The sequence below is a fragment of the Pongo abelii genome, chromosome 20, assembly GCF_028885655.2.
Source record: "Pongo abelii isolate AG06213 chromosome 20, NHGRI_mPonAbe1-v2.0_pri, whole genome shotgun sequence".
Classification (NCBI taxonomy): Eukaryota; Metazoa; Chordata; class Mammalia; order Primates; family Hominidae; genus Pongo; species Pongo abelii.
In genome coordinates this window covers 750176-771541 of record NC_072005.2, presented here as the reverse complement: position 1 = coordinate 771541, position 21366 = coordinate 750176, and the positions used below count along the sequence as shown (strand labels likewise).

At 65.3% G+C, this 21366-nt stretch overlaps 2 protein-coding genes and 1 long non-coding RNA gene across 7 annotated transcripts in view; 2 read left to right on the top strand and 1 right to left on the bottom strand.

Annotated features, from left to right (window-relative positions):
- The window catches only part of LOC134760677 (uncharacterized), a 129340-nt gene that overhangs the window by 727 nt on the left and 107247 nt on the right, over positions 1-21366 (top strand). The window lies entirely within an intron of this gene.
- TMEM259 (transmembrane protein 259) lies at positions 201-11841 on the top strand. Of its 4 annotated transcripts, none has more exons than XM_054538539.2 (11): positions 201-598; positions 7006-7281; positions 8117-8234; positions 8898-9008; positions 9282-9404; positions 9496-9596; positions 9698-9755; positions 9883-9915; positions 9996-10128; positions 10314-10413; positions 10626-11841. In XM_054538539.2, the coding sequence occupies exons 1-11, from the start codon at positions 374-376 to the stop codon at positions 11169-11171; spliced, it is 1824 nt and encodes a 607-aa protein (XP_054394514.1). In that variant the 5' UTR covers positions 201-373; the 3' UTR covers positions 11172-11841. The 4 variants fall into 4 exon arrangements, with proteins under 4 accessions (XP_054394514.1, XP_024093474.1, XP_063575882.1 ...); XM_024237706.3 differs by having other exon boundaries at positions 203-598; positions 9832-9915; XM_063719812.1 differs by having other exon boundaries at positions 207-598; positions 8135-8234.
- Positions 11764-21258, bottom strand: GRIN3B (glutamate ionotropic receptor NMDA type subunit 3B). 2 transcript variants are annotated; one of them, XM_063719809.1, is made up of 9 exons: positions 20725-21258; positions 17801-18393; positions 15986-17018; positions 13746-13891; positions 13549-13664; positions 13229-13380; positions 12740-12904; positions 12595-12665; positions 11764-12415 (listed from the first exon to the last, which is right to left on the bottom strand). In XM_063719809.1, exons 1-9 carry the CDS (start codon positions 21148-21150, stop codon positions 11890-11892), a joined length of 3228 nt encoding a protein of 1075 aa, XP_063575879.1. In that variant the 5' UTR covers positions 21151-21258; the 3' UTR covers positions 11764-11889. The 2 variants fall into 2 exon arrangements, with proteins under 2 accessions (XP_063575879.1, XP_024093472.2); XM_024237704.3 differs by having other exon boundaries at positions 11764-12343.

Sequence of the window (21366 nt, the reverse complement as noted above, 5' to 3'; positions counted from 1 at the left end):
GATCACGTAAAATCCCATATCTTATCATAATTTTACCGCTTTATACTGGCCTCATAGACGCGGTGGATTGTGGGTGCCAATATGCAAAAGAGGTGGGCCAGATGCAGTCCCGCCCCCTGGAGCGGCCTAGGGCGGGGGTGAGGCCTCCGCGGGCGCCGCTGGCATCCCAGCGTTCTCTGCGGGCGCAGGGGGGCCACTCTTGCCCGGCGTGGCGACTCGCTAGCGTCAGCAGGGCAGCAGCCGGACGAGAAGGCGGAAGATGGCGGCGGCGGCCGGGAGGCCGTGAGTAGGGCGGCGGCTGCGAGGGCGGCCGATGGCGGCCGGGAGGCGCCCTCGGACACCTGCGGGCCGTTAGGGCGCGACGCTGGGAGGCATGTCGGAGCACGCGGCGCCCGCAGCTCCGGGGCCCGGGCCCAACGGCGGCGGCGGCGGCCCGGCCCCCCCGCGCGGGCCTCGCACCCCCAACCTCAACCCCAACCCCCTCATCAACGTGCGCGACCGGCTCTTCCACGCGCTATTCTTCAAGATGGCTGTCACCTATTCGCGGCTCTTCCCGCCCGCCTTCCGCCGTCTCTTCGAGTTCTTCGTGCTGCTCAAGGTGACCGCGGCCCCGACCCCCGACCCTTGACCCCAGCGGCTGTCCCGACCCCCAAGTCTGCTGCCTCCGACCGCGACCCCTGGCCCCGCTGGGGACACCGAGCGCCACCCTGCACCCTGAGGCCTAGACCCGGTCCTACCGATTAGGGCTCTCCCTCGCGACCTCTGACCCTGGGATTGGCCAGGGACACCGTCTCGTGACCCCATTCCGCCCGGGGACGTCCACCCGGGAAGGCCGGGTCCCGCTGCAGTAGAAGCCGCTGTTCTCTACTCTGGAAACCTCACTCTCAGCCCCCTCCAGGGCTCATCCTGTCCCCGGCGACCGCCTTTCCCAGGTCCCCACCTACCCAGGCTTGTAGTCCGGTCCTGGCCTGCGAGGTAGCACCTTCCGCCCTTTGACCCCTGACTCTGCCGCCTGAGACCCTCAGTTCCGAGGCCTCTCTCCCCTCCAATGTGCTGGCCCAGAACCCAGCCTGACCCAGGGCTCCCTCGGACCAACCCCTGCCCTAGAAGTCCACTCCCCACTCCCCTCTCTCCCTCCTTGTAGCCTCCCAGCTGCCTCCACCCTGTTCCCCGCTCCTGAGCCTCAGGGGAATGTGACTTAGCTGAGGTCACCTCGCTAGGATTAGTGGCAAAGTCACCGGCAGCAGCGTACCACCCCATCCCCGGCCTCTTCCTCCGCTGGGTCCCCACCCGCTTCCTGCTCCAGGAGCTCAGGTTGTGGGTCTGTCGCCCGTGCCTCCCGTATGAGGCACCGGCCTCCGCGTCTTGGGCTCTGTCCCCCTCCCGCCCTCCTCAGATGGTAGAAGTCTCAGCCGTGCAGGACAGGCATCGGCCTGAGTCCCTCTGAGAAGGAGTCTTGCTTGGGTGACAGGAGGGGCTCAGTAGCAGCTGTAGCCCCTCAGAAAACAAGCTGGCCGGGGTCCTGGGCCACCTGGGGAAATGGAGACATGGCCGTTTTCGTTTTGCATCAGAACAGCGCCGCGCCCGGGCTTGGGGGCTGCTGAAGTTGCGCCGTGAGCTTTTTGGATCTAGCCTGCAAAGAGGGGTCTGATGCTGGCGGGCCAGGCTGCGATCGTGGGCAAGTTCCCAGCCTGACACTGGTTGGTCAGGAGCTGGGTGCTTTTTTGGGCTCGGCAAGTGGAGCTGGACCTTGGCCGTCCTGCGGACCTGGGTGTGGGTCCCAGCCTGCTGCCACCTCACGGAAGGCCCCCCAGCCTCCAGATCCATGGCCTCCCCAGGCCAGAGCTCAGCCCGTCATCCTTCCCACCTTCCTCCCTGCAGCCCCCCAGAATGGCATGGTCGCCTCAGTAGGCACCTGAGCAGGGCTGTGAAGGGTTACTCAGGCAGGCGGCCTTTCCCGGCTCTGGGGTCCACAGACGGGGCCTGAAACTGTGGACGGAGGCTGGTCTGTGGACGTGGGTTTTCCTTCCATGGAGTAGCCCGGGTCCAGGATGGAGCCACTGTGTCCTTAGGCTTGTGGCGGGTGAGTGCTGGGTGCCAGGCCAGGTTCCCCCGACGGAGCTCAGCCTCCCTGGGAGGTGCATCCCTGTCGCCTGGGCCCTGGTCCTACCATGTCCCGGTTTGGAAAGGGATCAAGCCTACCCAGCTCCATCTCCAGGCCAGTACCACTCACAGGTGGTCAGATGGGGCTGGGCCAGAGCTGGAGTTCCCCCCTCTCCTGTGTAGGATGGAGACTCGGGAGGTTCTCAGCACCCCCAATCCCTCCTCTCTCAGCAGGGGGCTCTGGACTGTGAGATCTCTGGGTGGTGATGTTTTTTTTTTTTTTGAGATGGAGTCTTGCTCTGTCGCCCAGGCTGGAGTGCAGTGATTTGATCTCGGCTCACTGCAACCTCCACCTCCCGGGTTCAAGCAATTCTTCTGCCTCAGCCTCTCAAATAGCTGGGATTACCGGCGCCCACCACCACGACCGGCTAATTTTTTTCTTTTTAGTAGAGACTGGGTTTTGCCATGTTGGCTAGGCTGGTCTCAAACTGCTGATTTCAGGTGATCTGCCCGCTTTGGCCTCCCAAAAGGCTGGGATTACAGGCGTGAGCCTCCGTGCCTGGCCTGGGTGGGGAAATCTGTTCGTTGTGAATTCTCCACCTGGTAATCTGGTGGCACAGAATCTGACCCTGCTGCCTTCACTTTTACTTATCTGCAAAGTGCAGGCTGGAACTGGCTGATTTCAGAGGCTGCCTTGAGTTCCAAAAGGCTCCTCTGCTTCCTGCCCGCCTGGCTTCTGGGGGTCTCCCTGCAGAGAGCCAGGTCCTCCCTGGTATGATCACTTCCAGGTGGCTTCATCCTGTGGTACCTGTGCAGCTGAGCTCCCAGCTGTGAGCTGGCATGGAGTCCCCCGGCTCTCACCCATGCCTGGGTGGCTTTAGGAAATGCCAGGAGCTCCCAGCTCTGAGCCAGCACGGAGCCCTCCGGTCCCTCACCCATGCCTGGGTGGTTTTAGGAAATGCCAGGCAGTGCCAGGTGCTGGGGAGAGAGGAGGCGGCAGGGACCTGTGTTCCAGGGGCCCTTGGGAGACCTCCCTCCAGCCTCAGTATCCACCTTTGCTGGCCTTCATAGCCCTTCAAGACAGAGACTGTCCGTCTTGGGGCACTGAGTGCCTGCACCTGTGTGGTTGGGTTCTGGACCCAGGTGACCACCAAGTGGATGCCCACAGGGTGAAGGGGTCTCGACTCAGCACCCCTGGACATGGGCAAGGGCCCGCCCCTAGCCACGGGGAGTAATGGGGCTCCTCTTGTGGGGTCGTTGTGACAATTAAAGACGGGGTATGTGAGACCCCAGGGGCCCTGCTCTGAATGGGGGACCTGTCACATTGAGGCCACTGTGAGGCTGCAGTGGAAGGAGAGGCCCCAGTGGCCTGGAGGCAGGAAGCACCCCGGGTGGACAAAGGGGAGCCCCAGGTAGTGTTTCCTGGCTGGGGCTGAGGGCTCTGTGTCCCACCTGGGAGGAGAGTGTGGCTCCGTAGGCTTGTCTGTCAGTCAGTCTGTGGGTCAGTCAAATACCCAGAGAGCGGGCAGGCTGCTTCTGGCCCTCCAGGTCTGTGGGGAGACAGGAAGGGAAAGGCCCACCCGGTGGCTGAGTGTTGGGGTGCCCTGAGAACCTTGGCCAGAACATCCAGGAAGCTTCCTGGAGGAGGCGGCGAGCACAGCCCCAGGCTGGGGGAGGTGCTCCTGTGGGTGCAGCCGTGTGTGGGCTGACCTGGAGGAAGGAAGGGCCATAGGGGTGGGGCGACTCCTGTGCGGGGTGGGCAGGGCCTCCTGGAGGTGAGCCACAGCCAGTGGGACGGGGCGGGGTGTCCAGGCAGCTGGGGGGCGTGTGGGAAGGCTGTGGGGCTGCAGCACGTGGGCGCCTGCTGGGGAGCCTGGGTCAGGAACAGGGTTATGGAGTGTAGGGGGCTGGACCACCCAGGCCATGCGAGGGGCTGAGCCAGGTTGCGGGCGGAGGGTGGCCAGGGGCCCATGGGAGCATTTGCAGTTGAGCTCCCTGGGGAGGGTTGCTGTGGGCGTGGACGAGGCTGCCTGGGCGTGTGGCTCAGGGCTGGGCCGGGTGAGGTGGCTGCTGCAGGGTGGCTGATGACAGACAGGTCTTGGGGAGGAGGACCCGGGACTTGGGATGAACCTGCATCTGGTTGGGTGGTGCCTGCTCCTTGTTTTGTGGTGGGAGACTGAGAGGGAGCTGAGGCTTTGGCGGCAACGGGCCTCGTCCAGTGGGGCATTTTCCTGGTCGTGCTCAGTCAGGGAAGAGGGGCCCTGAGCTTGGTCAGCATGGAGCATCTGATGGGGCAGAGACACAGTGACATCTGAGTCATAGCGTCTGGTCTTCGACTGGAGTGTGTGCACATTGTGTGAAGACACTGGCACCCTCTCATCACGTCCTCTGTCTTCATGGGACGGGTCACTCACACCAGTGCTGCGTGTGGCAGGATGTGTGTCCTGTGCCCTCTCCCGCTGACCCCGCCCAGGGCAACCCCAGGAGCTGCTCTTCCCCGTGGGGCCTTCCTTAATTGTGCAGCCTGGCACTGCCCTGGCCCCTCCCTCCTGGCCATGTGACCTCAGCAGGTCCAGGTCTGTCGGGACCTCTGTGTCAATTCCTCGTCTATAAACCAGGGATGGTAACAGCCGTGTGTCCCTTGTGAAGCGTTGGACAGCCCCAACCTCGGCCCACTGTGTGTCAGCACTTTTTGGAACATCTTGGCACAGGGTCCATTGCTGTCCTGGGCACAGCTCCTGCTGGACGTCTGGGCCTGGAAGGCAGAGCGTGGCCACCAACGCGTCCACCATGGGCCTCGCGGGCCCCTCTCTCCTGAGAGTGCTGAGCCGAGGGACTGTGGGGTCAGTGTCTCTGACCCTGACCCACCACTGGGCCCAGCCTCCGTGGCTCCTGTCCCCAGATGCTATACGGGGAAGCGCTAGGCTTTGAAAGCATCTCAGGCTCCGGGGCTGCCCCCCTTCCATACTGCCCTCCCTGTCTTCCCCAGGACACAGGGGAATCCTCCCCAGCAGAGGGCCCTGCCCCCTCCCCCCCACCCACCCCTCATTTGTAGCTCCAGCGTCTGTGGGCAGGACCTGAATGCCTGGCAGTCAGGGTTCTGCTCTTGCCTGTTTCTGCTTAAATCTCAGCGCCGGGCCAGCCTTCATCCCCTGTGGCTCTTTTGGCTGTAAGGACTGGAAATGCAGTTCAGATCAGCCCAAGGGATTCTCTAGCTCCTGGGGCTGGGGAGTGTGATGGGGCTCGCCCCAGCTGCACGTGCGGCTAGACCCAGGGCTTCATCCATGCTCAGACTGAGGGCCTCCCACAGGTCACAGCACTGCGGCCGGGCCAGAAGTGGGTTGCTTTGCTGACTCGGCCCTTTGCTCAGTCTACAGAGGGTTCTGGAGAGGAGGCCCCAGCTCACTGTGGGCGTGGAAGAGTTGAGGCTCCTGGTGGTCTTGCCCATGGCTGTGCAGCCACAGGTGGCTCACTGCACCCCGGGCATTGGTGCACCTGCCAGCAGGTCAGGGAGGGGCCCTGTGCTCCAGGCCTCTCTGGCTTGTGGTTTTGAGTCTGATCAATTCTTCCCTGAGAGTCTGGGGTTCCATGTGGCTGTGGGCGCCCCCTTGGCCCAGCTGGGTCCTCAGTTTTGCGGATCGGGGCAGCAGGTAGACGTGACCCTCACCAGGCTCGGGGGTGATGCCTGGACCTCAGGTTGGGAGGTACAGTGGGCAGCCAAACCGCCAGACAGTGAGGTGGGCTCCCTGGAAGAGGGGCTGCCCTGAACCCCCAGACAGTGAGGCCGGCTCCCTGGAAAAGGGGCTGCCCTGAACTGCCCCTAGAGGGGCCCCACTCTGAGTTGTGCCTGCAGCATGCTGGGGCATGGGCTCCCCAAGCCCTGTGGACATCGGGGTGGGACCGTCCTTGGCACTGCTGGGTGCTGAGCAGCATCCCTGGCCTCACCCACTCCATGCCAGGAGCTCCCCCAGTTGTGACAACCACAAATGTCCCAAGCATCCCCTGGGCAGGAGCCCCCAGGTGAGAGCTGCTGCCATCCCAGTTCATAGGCTGTGCCTCAGGCACAGCAGCCTCGCCCTGCCGTGGGGCACTCTGCGCAGCCACGGAGGTCCACTGTGTCCCCAGCAGCTGCAGTGGCCCCGCCGGGCCTGGGAGGGGTGCACAGGGCGCCCCGGCGGGTGAGAGAAGCTGTTTTCAGCTGGTGAGATCAGGAGAGTGCTGAGGACACAGCGGAAGGCGAGGCAGGAAGCAGCAGGTTGGGCTGTGGAGGGCTGTGCCCTCTTTCGTAGACAGTGGGTCCAGCTGGTGGCCCTGGGGTGGCGGCAACACCCATGCTGCTCCTTGCAGGGCAGCAGCCGTTGGCTGTCAGAGGGCCCTGGTGTACTCCACTTGGTGGGTCTGAGTCCAGCCTCGTCTCTTCCCAGGTTTGGGGGGTCCTGTGCATATCTGAGAGGGCCCCGGCCTGCTGGCTTCGTCCAGCTCACCTGTGAGGAGGTGCGGGGCAGTCACAGGTCTTACCTAAGCCCCAGGGCCTGTCAGAGCTGGGCTGCAGGTGGCAGAGCCCCTCCAGGGTTGGAATAGGGTGTCCCCCGGATCCTTAGTCACTTGGACTACGTGAGATGCTGGCTGGGTGCAGTCAGCGTGGGAGGGACCCGGGGTCCTCAGCCCCTCCGGGGTTGGAGTGGGGCGTCCCCCGGATCCTTAGTCACTTGGACTACGTGAGGGGCTGGCTGGGTACAGTCAGCGTGGGAGGGACCCGGGGTTCTCAGAGCCCAATTCGGCTTCTGGGTTTTCCTTCGTTTCCCCTGTCCTGGGCGGCCCAGCGCGCCCCCTCATGGAGGCCCTCAGGTGTCGGCTGCAGCTGGCCCTGGGGCGCCCCACTGACTGCTGGCCGCCCCCTAGGCCCTGTTTGTGCTCTTCGTCCTGGCCTACATCCACATCGTCTTCTCCCGCTCGCCCATCAACTGCTTGGAGCACGTGCGTGACAAGTGGCCACGTGAGGGCATCCTGCGTGTGGAGGTGCGGCACAACTCGAGCCGCGCGCCTGTCTTCCTGCAGTTCTGTGACAGCCGCGGGAGCTTCCCGGGCCTGGCCATGGAGCCAGGCAGCAACCTGGACATGGAAGATGAGGAGGAGGAAGAGCTGACCATGGAGATGTTTGGGAACAGCTCCATTAAGGTGAGCCAGGCCTGGGCTCAGCTGCGGCGGAGGCCAGCGCCCCGTAGATGCTGGTCGCTGAAGGGGCGGTTCCTGACATCGACAGGATGTTGGGGTTCTTGACTTTCAGGGACCTGGCATGCAGACAAGCCCGCCCCCGCCTGCCGTGGCCTTTTGGTGGCCTGGGGGCTCTGAAGCAAGACCCTTGGCCTGTCTCCCTGCTAGAGGCCTGGGCAGGGCAGGGGGATCTCGGGGAGGACTTGGGCTGGGCAGACTCGGGCCTTTGAGAGTCCAGCTGTTCCGGGGAGGGGATTGGCTGGGGCTGGGGGTGCAGTGGGCAGGAATAGCTGAGGAGGCCTGGGGGCTGAAAGCTGAGAGCTCTGGGCCCATCCTGGCCGTCCTGAGGTGGCCCCGCTGCCTGCAGAGGTGCTGGGTTCCCGGTCAGCTTGTGGTGGCCTTGGGGACTAGTGGGACCAGGTGGCTGTGTTGGGCCCCATGGCCTGATGGGAGATCCTTTTGCTTCAGCAGTCAGGGTTTGGGGTCCCACCTGTTCCCACAGAGCCAGCCCCAAGAGTTTGAGTGTTTGGCCAGAGCATCATGGACCCTTCCATGGGGTCTACTGCCTGTGGCTGGCTCTTGCCTCAGCTTCAGGACTCAGAGCTGTGCTGGAGATGGCCTCACAGCAGGGCAGGCTTGGTGTTGAAGTGGGGTCCCAGCTGAGGCGGGAGGCACACGTAGTCCACCCTGGCCTGTTCAGTGGTGGGGCAGAGGCTGAGGCTCCCAGTCCCTTCCCGTTAGCAGGACTGTATCCTCAGGCCGGGCCCTCACAGCCTGGGCTGGCGCTGCTGACACCCAGGTCCCTGGTCGCCCACAGTTTGAGCTGGACATCGAGCCCAAGGTGTTCAAGCCGCCGAGTAGCACAGAGGCCCTGAATGACAGCCAGGAGTTCCCCTTCCCCGAGACGCCCACCAAAGGTAGGCCACCCACCAAAGGTGTACTGTCTCACGGGGTTGCCCCAGTCATGGGGTGCTGGGGCGCAGGCAGAGTCCCTCCGAACATACGCAGCCTGCCGGCTGCATGTCCTGGACCGTTGAGGGCACCTCCGTGCCTCGATTTCCCCATCTGTCAGCACACGAGGCTGTGGGGACACCCCAGAGCCTGGGGTAACTGGCTCAGCTCATCTTTTCTGGGACCCTCTTATGAACGGCGACTTGGAGGGGATGGATCCCTTCAGCTCTGAGCTCAGAGTTCTAGCAGGCTGTGCTCAGGGAAGCCCCCGCCCCCGCCCCTGCCCATCTGGCAGCAGAGGGTCTATCCAGAGGGCCGGGACCTCTGAAGTGTTGGGGGTGTGCTGGGGGCCGCCAGGGCAGAGGGGCAGCCCTGCACCCAGCCAGCCCCAGCCAGGGAGAGGGGGCCACGGGAGGAGGAGCCTGGCCAGCCTCCGTGGCGCACAGGGCAGGACACCAGCTTGGGTGGGCACCATCCAAAGTGTCCACGTAGGGGTCCTCCCAGCACCCACCAGGGGCCCAGGGCTCAGCAGGTCTCACCCTCCACCCCTCAATGCCTGTCTCGCCTGCCGGCAGTGGCGGGGGGACGGGGTGGGGGGCGCTGACCTGGCCCCTGGTTCTGCCCCGCAGTGTGGCCGCAGGACGAGTACATCGTGGAGTACTCGCTAGAGTATGGCTTCCTGCGCCTGTCGCAGGCCACCCGCCAGCGCCTCAGCATCCCCGTCATGGTGGTCACCCTGGGTGAGTCTGAGCTGCTGGCTGGGGGAGCTCCATGGCGGGGCCTCCCCTCCTCCCTCGGGTCTCCTCCTGCTGGTGCGGGGCTGGAGGCTGTGCAGGAAGCACTGAGGTCTGCCCCGCCCCAGGCATGCTTCCCAGGGCTGGGGTCCTGGATGGGTTTCCTAAGAATGGGCAGGGCTAGGAAGCAGGCGAGGCCTCAGCAATGGAGCCAGCTGGGGCAGGGCCCAGGGGGCGGCCTGGGTGGGGCTCCGGGCTCCCTGATTCACCCACCCGCAGACCCCACGCGGGACCAGTGCTTCGGGGACCGCTTCAGCCGCCTGCTGCTGGATGAGTTCCTGGGCTACGACGACATCCTCATGTCCAGCGTGAAGGGCCTGGCGGAGAACGAGGAGAACAAGGGTGAGGCATGCCCCGGGGCGGACGGTGCGAGGGTGCGAGGGCGCGGGTGGGGGTGGGTGAGGGCGGGCGCTCACAGCCCCTTCCGCTGCAGGCTTCCTGCGGAACGTGGTGTCAGGGGAGCACTACCGCTTTGTGAGCATGTGGATGGCACGGACATCCTACCTGGCCGCCTTCGTCATCATGGTCATCTTCGTGAGTGCCTTGGGGCGGGGGCGGGGGCTGGTGGGGTGGGAGCCGAGCAGGCCCTCGGAGCCCCTCAGCCCCTCACAGCCCTTTCTGCGCGCCCCTTGCAGACGCTGAGTGTGTCCATGCTCCTGCGGTACTCGCACCACCAGATCTTCGTCTTCATCGGTGAGTGTCCCGCCGGCGCAGGGCGGGGCGGGCGTCCTCCAGGCCCTCACCGGGCCCCGCCGCCCTGTGCCCGCAGTGGACCTGCTGCAGATGCTGGAGATGAACATGGCCATCGCCTTCCCCGCAGCGCCCCTGCTGACCGTCATCCTGGCCCTCGTCGGTGAGGACCCCACCCGGCCTCCCCCGCCCCGCGCTGCACCCCGCCCCGCCCGCTTCAACCGGCGCCGCCTCTCCCTGCAGGGATGGAGGCCATCATGTCGGAGTTCTTCAACGACACCACCACCGCCTTCTACATCATCCTCATCGTGTGGCTCGCGGACCAGTATGATGCCATCTGCTGCCACACCAGCACCAGCAAGCGGCACTGGCTGCGGTGAGCGTGGCGCGGGGGCAGGGCGGAGAGGGTGCTGGTGGCCAGGGGTAGGGGGCCGCCAGAGGGAGGGGCGCCGGAGGCGGGGGCGGTGGCCGCGCCAAGCGGGAACCCCAGGGGCTGGGCCCGGCAGGGTGGGCCCTGCGGTGGGGCGGGCAGCCCCGACGCCCTCACACCCCTGCCCGCAGGTTCTTCTATCTCTACCACTTCGCCTTCTATGCCTATCACTATCGCTTCAACGGGCAGTACAGCAGTCTGGCCCTGGTCACCTCCTGGCTCTTCATCCAGGTGAGGCCTAGGTGGGAAGCAGGGGGCGGGCCAGCCGTGCCTTTCCAGGCAGGAGAGGCTGCAGCCGGGGAGGATGCCCTGTGGGGGCGGCCCGAGCGGGCAGAGGCAGCGTGGATGGCCCTGGGTGTGGGCTGCCCTCTGGGAGCAGCGGCTGGGCGGGGCAGGGGCGGGGCAGGGGCGGTCCGTCCTGACTCCCGCCTTCCCTCCCGCAGCATTCCATGGTCTATTTCTTCCACCACTACGAGCTGCCCGCCATCCTGCAGCAGGTCCGCATCCAGGAGATGCTGCTTCAGGCGCCGCCACTGGGCCCCGGGGCCCCCACGGTGCTGCCCGATGACATGAACAACAACTCGGGCGCCCCGGCCACCGCCCCTGACTCTGCCGGCCAGCCCCCCGCCCTGGGCCCCGTCTTGCCCGGGGCCGGCGGGAGTCCCGGGCCTGTGGCAGCGGCGCCCAGCTCCCTGGTGGCCGCGGCAGCGTCAGTGGCGGCAGCTGCCGGTGGTGACCTGGGTTGGATGGCAGAGACCGCTGCCATCATCACAGACGCTTCCTTCCTGTCTGGCCTGAGCGCCTCCCTGCTGGAGCGGCGTCCAGCCAGCCCGCTGGGCCCTGCCGGGGGCCTCCCCCACGCCCCCCAGGACGGTGTCCCCCCGAGTGACTCCGCAGCTTCTGACACAACTCCCCTGGGGGCTGCGGTAGGCGGGCCTAGCCCGGCCTCCATGGCCCCAACGGAGGCGCCCTCGGAGGCGGGGTCCTGAGCCGCACAGCTGAGCCGCCTCTGACCCCTGCTGGCTGGGCCTGACCTCCTCGAGCCCGTGGGGGTGGGTACTGCCCAGCCTGTGTCGGGGGCTTTCAGAGTTTCGTGGGGTTTGCCCGGAAGGCGGCTTTCCTTCCGCTGGTGTGAGGTCGCGCCCGAGGCTTGTACCCGCTAGTGAGCTGTTTGAGCTGGTCAGCAAGGAGAGGGGATGGGGTTCCGCGGAAGGTTCTGGAGGGGGCTTGGTAGGTCCGCAGTGAACCGTCCTGAGGATGGAGTGGGGTCCCATGGTGCAGGTCTCTGAGCAAGGCGGAGGTGTGGAGGAGAGGCCGGCTTGGGGTGGGGCCTCGGGCCCTAGTGCCTGCCGGCCTCAGCCCGGCTCTGCCTGGTGCTCCCTGCAGTGCCTTCTCCGTGGCCCGGCCCTCCCCGCGTGTGCGCCAGGCCTGGGGTCCCCGGGAGAGCAGAGCTTGCGCCTCGGGCATAGGGACGTGGGGTGCAGGCGCCAACATCAGTGGCAGCAGCCGGGGCCGTGGTCCAGTCCCACTCGGGGATGGAGTGGGCCGGCGGCCAAACCAGTCAACTCGGGGAGGAATGCGGAGGAGCGCTCATTCCATTCTATTTAATTGCAGTGTACAAAATTGTTTGTATATAGAATAAACTGTCTGTTGACAGCGGCTCACTGCGCTGTGTGTGTCTTGAGCCCAAAGGGCCCGGCTGCCGCCTCATTCCTGGCTCCCCGGTCGGCCAGAGTGTGGTGGGGCCTCCGCGGGGGCCGCTCTGGCCTGAAGCAAGCACAGAGGCCGGTGACGTGCGCTGTCCCCGAGCTGTGCCAGGAGCTCGCCGCGCCGCACCAGGGCCTGGCGGAGCCGCTCGCGCGCGATTTCGATGCACCGCTCCAGCTCCTGCAGCTCCCCGGGCTGGGGGGCCCCCGTGGGCCTTGCGGCGGGCGGGCGGCCGTTGGAGCACAGCCAGACGGGGCCCTCTCGCGGCGCAGCCTCAGCCTCAGCCTCCGCCTCCGCCTCCGCCTCTGCATCCGCTTCGGGTGCCACAACCACGGCGGGCTCCAGCAGGAAGCGCACGCGGCGCTCCTTGTCCACTGCCCGGCGCGCTCGTTTCCAGCCCTCCGAAGCAGTTGGCTGGTCCTGCTGCTGCTGCTGCTGCTCCACCTCGGGGCCTCTGGGGACGGAACCGCCCTGGTCAGTGTCCGCAGGGGCAGCCGTCTCGCGCCTTGGGCCTCTGCAGAGGCCGCTGAGGGCAGAGGGTGGCAGACAGGCATAACCAGGGAGCCACGGTGTGCACACAGCCGTCCGGGGGTGGGCGGGGTACCTCCGGGAACCTCCTGCACCCCGCGGCCGGCTTCGGGGCGAGCTGGTGGGGTAGTGGGTCTGGGTCGTCCTGGATCGTGGTCCGCCCCGACCACCACTTACCTGGGCTCCGCCTCTGCCGTCTCCTCCTTCGACCCCTCTGGCGGCTCCGTGTTGAGGGCGCGGTGGATTTTCTAAGACCCCAGACAGACCCGGTTGGCGAGGAGGCGGGGGTGGTGGGGCCGCCCGCCGCCCGCCCGGTCCCCACCTGGCTGGTGTGCAGCCAGTACTGCAGCCTGCTCCCCTTGCGGATGCGCGGCAGCGCCAGGCGGAAGAAGGCGTGCTCGCCCAGCGAGCTGAGCAGAGCGCTGCCCAGGCCCAGGCACAGCAACACGAAGAGGCCCGAGAAGTGGTAGATGCTCATCTGCAGGGTCTGGGGGTAACACAGCAGGAGCCTCGAACGGTCACGTAATGGCAGGCCCCTGGGGAGCCTTGAACTGGGAGAGAACAGGTTGGGCCAGAGAGAGGGGCCTGGGGCAGTGGAGCCAGGTTGGGAGGCAGGGACTCCATGGCTGGGGGAGTGAGGTTTCATGGAGAAGGGGGCACTGGAGCTGGGGTTTTGTAGGGCGAATAGAAGTGCGCAGAAGCGGACAAACGCACGTCTGGGGAATGTGCACGGGGTTGGTCACCTCAGACAAGGCGCAGGGCCCCCCACCCCCACCCCCACCCCCACCCTCTGTCCCAGGCCCTGCCCCACCTCTGTAACCGCAAAGACCCGCTTGCCGCAAGGCACCATCTTGTACCACTTGTCGTGGAGCAGGTCAATGAAGCCGGAGGACTTGTAGCGGCTGATGAACTCGGACAGGTTGGAGGTGAGCGGCGAGTTCTGGGGCAGTCCAATCCCATAGCCTGGGGGCGCGGGGCCAGGCGGTGGGGCCAGGTGGGACAGCCCCAGGGGAACTCTGCCCGCACACCTGGGATTTCGCCCCTTCCCACCTCGAACCCTCCGTGGCTCCCCACTGCCCCCAGGAGGTCCCCAGAGACCCCGGCGCCCCGCCCCGCCCAGGTGCCTCTCACCCTCAATGGCGAAGGGCTTGCCCACGGTCAGCAGTTTGCAGTCGGCGTCGATGGAGACCTCGTAGTCCAGGAGCGACTTGTCCATGATGAAGGCGTTGAGCTTGGGGGGGTCGCTCCTGCTGGGGCCGGGGGTGGGGTCAGCCGTCGCCCCGCCCACCCCGCGCCCCGCCCCCGCCCCACCCCGCGCCAGGGCTCACGTGAGCATGGCGACGCCGTGGGGCGTGGTGGGCGCGCTGTGGCGCCGCATGTGTGCGTGCATTTCGGGGAAGCTCTTCTTGATGTACGCCTCGGTGCTGCTCTCCCACACGGTGCCGAAGCGGAAGCCCTGCGCCGGGTGGTGCAGCTGCGCGGGGGACCCCGTCAGCGCCTCTGCCTGCCCCTCAAGACCCCTGACCATTGAGGGGCGCGCCGTTCTCCGGGGTGGCGCCGTCCTGGGCACTGCAGGGCACCGAGGCTGCATTCCTGGCCTCCACCCACTCCATGCCCAGAGCACACCCCAGGCGTGACAACCACGGCTGTCTCCAGACACACACTGTCCAGGGTCCCCTGGGGCGGGGCGCAGGATCACCCCGGGTGGAGACCCTCTGTTCTAAACGCCGGCAAGTCCATCTCCACCCGGACCTCGCCCTGGGCTCGACGCCTATCCCACCACCTCCTCTGCCTCTCCCCTCGGGGTCCCACGGGAGCCCCACTCTAACATGTCCATGACCGCACTCCTGATCGGCCCCCACTCTGGCTCTTCCCACCCCAGACGGAGGCAGCTCTGTCGTCACTGCCTCTGACACCCTGTTTCTCCCGAAAATCCTGGGGGGCTCCACCTGCAGCACACAGGGACCTGCCCACTGCTCACCCCTCCACAGCTCCCACCCAGGTTGGGGCCCAGCATCGAACCCAGCCTCCTTCCCCATCATCATCCTCGACCAGCCCAGGCCCCTCTGCGGGGTCCTCCCTGCACCACCCGTGGTCTGTTCTCCCCACAGCTGCCAGGGCAACCTGGTGCAGACCCCTAATGAGTAGGTGGGTCTGGCTGCTGAGGTCACACCAGCCAAGGCCTCCCCACGGGACTCCAGCACCGCCAAAAACCCAAACTTTAATCCCATCGTGCCTGTGGGTCAGCAGCATCTGATAGAACTTTCCGTATGATGAAAACGCTCTGACTGCTCGGCTGGGCAGCGCTTACATTGGAAGAGCCACCGGGAGCAGTCAGCTCACCTGACAGCATGGCATCTATGCTTTACTACCGTTTCACAGAGGACACCAGGGGATGGGGAGCAGGCCAGGCACCCCCAGGGGACACCACTGGGCAGATCCAAAAGTTCAGAGACACTATGGGGCAGAAAACCCGATTTTGCCAAGAAGTTACGGGGGAGGCTGGGCACGGTGGCTCATGTCTAATCCCCACACTGTGGGAAGCTGAGGCAGGAGAATTGCTTGAACCTGGGAGGTGGAGGTTGCAGTGAGCTGAGATCGCACCACTGCACTCCAGCTCTGGGCAAGAGTGAGACGCTGTCTCAAAAAATAATAATACGGGCCAGATGTGGTGGCTCACACCTGTAATCCCAGCACTTGGGAGGCCGAGGTGGGCGGATCACGAGGTCAGGGGTTTGAGACCAGCCTGGCCAACATGGTGAAACCCCAGTCTCTACTGAAAATACAAAAGCCAGGCTTGGTGGTGCACACCTGTAATCCCAGCTACTTGGGAGGCTGAGGCAGGAGACTCGCTTGAGCCCAGGAGGCAGAGGTTGCAGTGAGCCAAGATCGTGCCACTGCACTCCAGCCTGGGTGATGGAGCAAGATCTGTCTCAAAAAAAGAAAAGAAAAGAAAAATAGGCTGGATGTGGTGGCTCACGCCTATAATCCCAGCACTTTGGGAAGCCGAGGTGGGAGAACTGCTTGAGCCCCGGCGTTTGAGACCAGCCTGAACAACATAGCCAGCCCCCCATCTGTGTTTTTTGTTTTGTTTTTTGTTTTTTGAGACGGAGTCTTGCTCTGTTGCTAGAGTGCAATGGTGCCATCTTGACTCACTGCAACCTCCGCCTTGTGGGTTCAAGTGATTCTCCTACCTCAGCCTCCCGAGTAGCTGGGATTACAGGTGCCCACCACCGTGCTCAGGTAATTCTTTGTATTTTTTAGTAAAGATGGGGTTTCACCATGTTGGCCAGGCTCCAGTTCGAGACTCCTGACTTCAGGCGATCTGCCTGCCTTGGTCTCCCAAAGTGCTGAGATTACAGGCGTGAGCCACCGTGCCCGGCTATTTTTCTTCAAATAAATAAATTAATTGAATAAATGTCTCTTGGGACCAGAGTTGGCCTAGTGGATGTCCTCCACGTCCAGCTGACCACCCCTGCCCCATGCAGCCCAGCCCGGGGCAGCCGCTAGCCTCCCAAGGCCACCCGCAGCCCCGTGAGGCCGCCGCCATTCCCCCGAGGCCGCCCACCTTAGGGTCGTGGATCCCCGACAGCTCCTCAAAGGTCTTGTCCCCGACCATGACGGCAGCCAGGTTGGCTGTGTAGCTGGACAGCACCAGCAGGCAGAAGATGGCCCAGAGGTTCATGAGCAGGCGGCCCGTGGGGCACTTGGGCGTCTTGCTGGACACGGTGCGTCCGAAGAGGATGGCGTAGCAGAGGTTGAGGGCTGAGGAGTAGGAGAAGACGGTGCTGCGGTTGCGGCCACGCGGCGTGAGGCCGTAGGGGCTGCGCCATTCGTACAGGGTGAGGAAGAGCGCGGTGAGGTGCAGAGCTGCAAAGACGCCCAGCCACATGGACCAGTGCAGGGGCCACATAAAGGCACCGATGGGTGAGGCCGTGTCCCGTGCCCGCACCATGATGCCCAGGCTGGTGGAGAAGAAGGGGCTGGTGAAGTCCACCACCTGTGAGCGGGCGGAGTTGATGCTGAAGCTGGTGACTGCCATGTGGGCCCGGCCGGCCAGCAGGTCCCCAACCAGGCCGGTCCAGCGGCCGTCCCGCAGGGCGCCGTACTTGCCGTCACCCACGATGTACAGCTCGAAATCGAAGGGTGTGTCCTCCGCCAGCCGCTCCAGCAGGTCAATGCAGTAGCCGTAGCAGCACTTGCGCAGGGCGCGGGGCACTGAGCCATTGGCCAGCGCGGTGAACAGTGCGTCCAGGGTGGCCGAGTCGTTGGTGCCGGGGTCCAGGCACAGCTGCCGTGCTGGGCACTGCCCATCTTCGTCCGGATCACGGGCAAACACAAATGGGTGTTCCACCAGCGTCACCACACGCAGCTTGGGCCGGGCCTGGGCACCCGGCGGGGGTGGGGGCTGTGCAGAGGCACCTCCCGGTTCCAAGTCCAGCTGGCCGTCCTGCCAGCTGCCAACTGTGGCCCAGGCCGGGGCGCCCCGTGGGTCCTGGCGCAGGCTCCACACCTTAAAATGCCGAGACATGTGTACCTGGGAGCTGCCTGTCACCCACACGGGGCCCGTGCGGCCCTGGAAAGACGTGTTGGCCAGGAACCTAGGGGCAGGGCGGGGGGGTGTCAGGTGTCGAAGTTCACACCCCTCCATCCTCTCACCCCTGCCCAGCACGCACCCGATTCCCACTGGTCACTCTTGTCCGTATCATGAGGACAAACATGGACGCTCCTGGTGTCCCCAAGCCTAACCCCTTGATCCCGGGGCATCCGTGCCCGGATGCTGTGGCTGTGCCCCCACCCCACATACGCCTGAAGCCAGTGACCGACACACAAGCACCCAGCTGGGGTCACCTGTTTCCAGGAGTTGTTCATTCTCAGGAACTCCCCCAGGGCTCGGCCAGAGACCCGTTCCCTCCCTCCTAGTTCAGTTCGTTCTCTGCTCTCCCTGAGATAGTTCCCCAGGTGGGCACTGCTTCCGGGGACCTAAGACATCTAACAAAGCACCCTGACTTTGTGTGTCTGAGACAGGGTCCCTGTCGCCCAGGCTGGAGTGCAGTGGTGCGATCTCAGCTCATGGCAGCCTGGACCTCACAGGCTCAAGTGATTCTCTCACCTCAGCCTCCTGAGTAGCTGAAACTACAGGTGCGTGTCACCATGCCCAGCTAATGTTTTCTATTTTTTGGTAGAGATGGGGTTTCACCATGTTGGCCAGGCTGGTCTCAAACTCCTGAGCTCAAGTGATCTGCTCGCCTCGGCCTTCCGAAGTGCTGGGATTACAGGCGTGAGCCACCGCGTCTGGCCTCACATTGCGTTTTGTGATCCGTGGGCAGTGCAGACTCAGTGGCCTGGACACCCTCCTAAGGGAAGCAGGGTCCCCACTCACCGTGCCAAGAAGCGCCCTGGGGACTCGGGCCCGGCTGGCTGCAGGTCCCCACAGTTGACGGCGGCGGGGACGAGGGCACGCTCCGGCTGCACCTGGGCCGCACTGCCCAGTGCCCGGGCCACCAGTTGCACGGTGTCATGGATGGCGGCCTCCAGCGGGGGACGTGCCACCTCGCCTAGTGCCAGCAGCCCCGGTGGCAGCCCCGCGGTGGGCAGGGCCTTGGGCGGCAGTGGCGTCCCCAACAGCCAGTGGGGGCCGGGAGGTACAGCCTCCAGCACCTGACGGGCGCGGGCAACGTCACAGCCGAGGAGGACCGCCGCGGGTACCGGTGCTTCACCCCCCACTGGCACCCCCATTGGGGCCAGGCGTGCCCGCAGTCCCGCATCTCCCGTGTCCCGCCGGCTTAGGTCCAGGACCAGCTGTGGGGGCCGGCCAGCCCGGCTTGTCCAGAGGGCCACCAGGCCGCCGGGGTCCTGGGTGTGGCACAGGGCCAGGCCAACGTCTTCCCAGGCGTGTGCCTGCAGCACCGCCACCAGGACATCCAGCAGCGTCTCCAGGGGGCTGGCCCAGTGCAGCTGCAGGTGGAATGCATTCTGGGAGAGGGGTGGCCACAGTTAGGGTTGACGACCTCTACCCCCACAAAACCCTTCCCACCCCAGCAGCGGGTGATCCGTAAGTAGATGCCAGCTGGATGGCTGCACCTCCCCTCCATCTCCCCCCAGCCCCAGCCCTGCTCTAAACCCTCCCATCGCTCCCCATCACCATCCCCACAAAGCTCAGCCTCCCAGCCTCTCTTGGCTCCAGCTACCCTTGTCATGGGCACACTTGGTGTTTTTTTGTTTTTGTTTTTTTTGCATGTGCCATTCCCCAGATGGAATACCTTTCTCCCTCTATGCCCACCAACTCCTACACATCCTTCAAAACCCAAGCACATTGCTCCTCCTCTATTCAGACTTCTCCATTCTTGAGGCAGAGCCCAGGCTCCAGCTTGGAACCCCTCCAGCCTCAGGTCCCTCCTTGATTCCTTTACAGTCCTGACCTCACCTGGCACCCACCTGCCTGAGAACCGCTCTAGGGCCAAGAGCCATGGCCCATAAGGTGAGCCCACCGATGGCCTTGTGCTTAGTGCCAAACCAGGTAGCTTCCCCTACCGCCCCCTTCACACATTACTGCCCCATGCCACATGGAGGGCTGAGGGGCCCCCTTGTGCCCAGTGCCATCCAGAAAGTTCTCCTGGATTTTTTTTTTTTTTTTTTGAGACGGAGTCTGGCTCTGTCGCCCAGGCTGGAGCGTGCAATGGCGTGATCTCGGCTCACTGCAAGCCCCGCCTCCCGGGTTCACGCCATTTTCCTGCCTCAGCCTCCCGAGTAGCTGGGACTACAGGCGCTCGCCACCACGCCCGGCTCTTTTTTTTTTTTTTCTTTGTATTTTTAGTAAAGACTGGGTTTCACCGTGTTAGCCAGGATGGTCTCGATCTCCTGACTTCATGATCCTCCCGCCTCAGCCTCCCAAAGTGCTGGGATTACAGGCGTGAGCCAGGGCGCCCAGCCAATATATATATATCCTGAGTAGCTGGGACTACAAACGCCCACCACCACGCCCAGCTAATTTTTGTATTTTTTGTAGAGATGGGGTCTCGCCATATTGCCCAGGCTGGTCTCAAACTCCTGAGCTCAAGCTGTCCTCCCACCTCGGGCTCCCAAAGTGCTGGGATTCCAGGAGTTGAGCCACCGCGCCCGGCCCTGGATTTAACTTAGTGTATTAAAGGTGGGAGAGCTTTGCCAGGCCCCTCGGGTTGGCAGGGCGCTTCCCAGAGTCCTGGGAAGCAGGGTGCCCAGTGCTGGAGGATAGTCTTGGGATGGGGCTCAGTCCCCAGGGGGCCAAGCCCGTCCCTAAGACGCTTGCAGCGGTGCAGCTCCTGGAGGCGGCAGCAGAGGGCGCCCCAGGCCTGGGTTTGGGCCCCGCCCCTCCCACCAGCCCTAGGGTGGTGGGGGGACAGGGGTCCCCTTGACACCTGGAGAGCTGGGCTAAGAGACTCCCCCTCTAGCGTCAGGGTCTCCCTCCCTGAGGAGAGGGAGGGGCTGGAGGGGCCTCTCCGTGGGTTGGGAAGGAGGGGCAGCTGGGGCATAGAGCTCAGCCAGGCCCATGTCCGGAGTTGGGACCTCCTTGCTGGCCACGGGAGGGGGCTTATTATCTGGGGAGCAGTGAGCCCTGCTGGGGGGGACAACAGGGTCCCCACAACCCAGTCAACCGCCCTTCTTTTCTTCTTCCGTTTCCTCCCGGGATCTGGGCCTGGGGTGGGATTACAAGAGAGGCCCTTGAAGGCTGCCAGGGGTAGGGGGTGGGAATGGAGTCGGGGTTGGAACGATGGAGGCTGCTCTGGGATCTTGGAGGCCTCTGGGAGGGGACGCGGAGAATGCTGGAAGGAGGGAGATCCAGACCTGCAGACCCCGAAACTGCACCCCTAGAGTGAGGAGGGAGACTTCCTGTCCTCCAGCCTAGCCACCCAGAGCCGGGTGGGGACCAGGAGGTCCCAGGGACCAGGGAAGGGTCTGTGGGCAAGGAGGGAAGGGTCTGTGGGCAAGGAGGGAAGGGGCCTGGGCAAGGAAGGGGCAGAGGCCACAGTGGCGGGGTCCCCACCACCAGGGCGCTGGGAAGGGGTCTGCAGGGGCGTTCCAGGGGCGTCCCTGGGGCTCTCAACCCCGCGTCTAGGTCCCTGCCCCTGGGTCTCTTCCTCTGGGTTCTGGTTTCCTTGCTCCGGGGACACCCGGGTCTTCCCCATCCCTGATCCCTGGGGCCCGTCCAGCGTCCTGGGATCCCCCTCCCTGCGTAGTCCCGGCACCCCCATCCTGACTCCAGCCGTCCCCGGGGCTCCCGCCCCCGCCCCGGGTCCCCCTCGTCCTGACTCCGGGCGTCCCGCGTACCGGGGCTCCGAGAGGAGCGCGCGCCTCCCGCCGCAGCAGGCTGAGCACGGGGGTCTCGGTGGCGGCCGCCAGGAAGTGCAGCTGCAGCAGCTCGGGCCGAGCCTCGGGAAAGGCGAGCAGGGCCGCCACGCCCGGAGGGGCCAGCGCCTGGCACAGGCCGCGGGCCAGCGAGGCGGGGTCGCGGGCGGGGGGCGCGGCGACCACCAGTTCCAAGCTCAGGTTGTGCGGCAGCCGCGGCGCCAAGGCGGCCCGGGCCAGGGCGGCGCGGGCGCGGGCGCCGGCGAGAGGCGCGCGGGGCAGGAGGACGCCCAGGCGCACGGAGCCCCCGAGGCGAGCCAGGACGCCGCACGGCTGCGGGTGGCCCCCCGCGGACCCCGGCCCCAGCGCCAGCGCCAGGCCCAGCCACAGCGCCCGCACAAACTCCATCGCAAAGTTGTCGGCCTCCGCTCGGCGCGGGGCGCAACCACCGGGACCACGGCGCGGGTGGAGGGCCCCGGCCAGGTTCCGACGCGCCCTCCGCACTCCGCCCGGTCCGCCTCGGGGTTCCCAGAAACCGCGCGGGGGGAGTGGGACGTGCCTTGCCCCGGGCGGGATGGGGGAAACAGAGCCTCCCAGTGGTTGCTTGAGGGCGGCGGCGGTGAC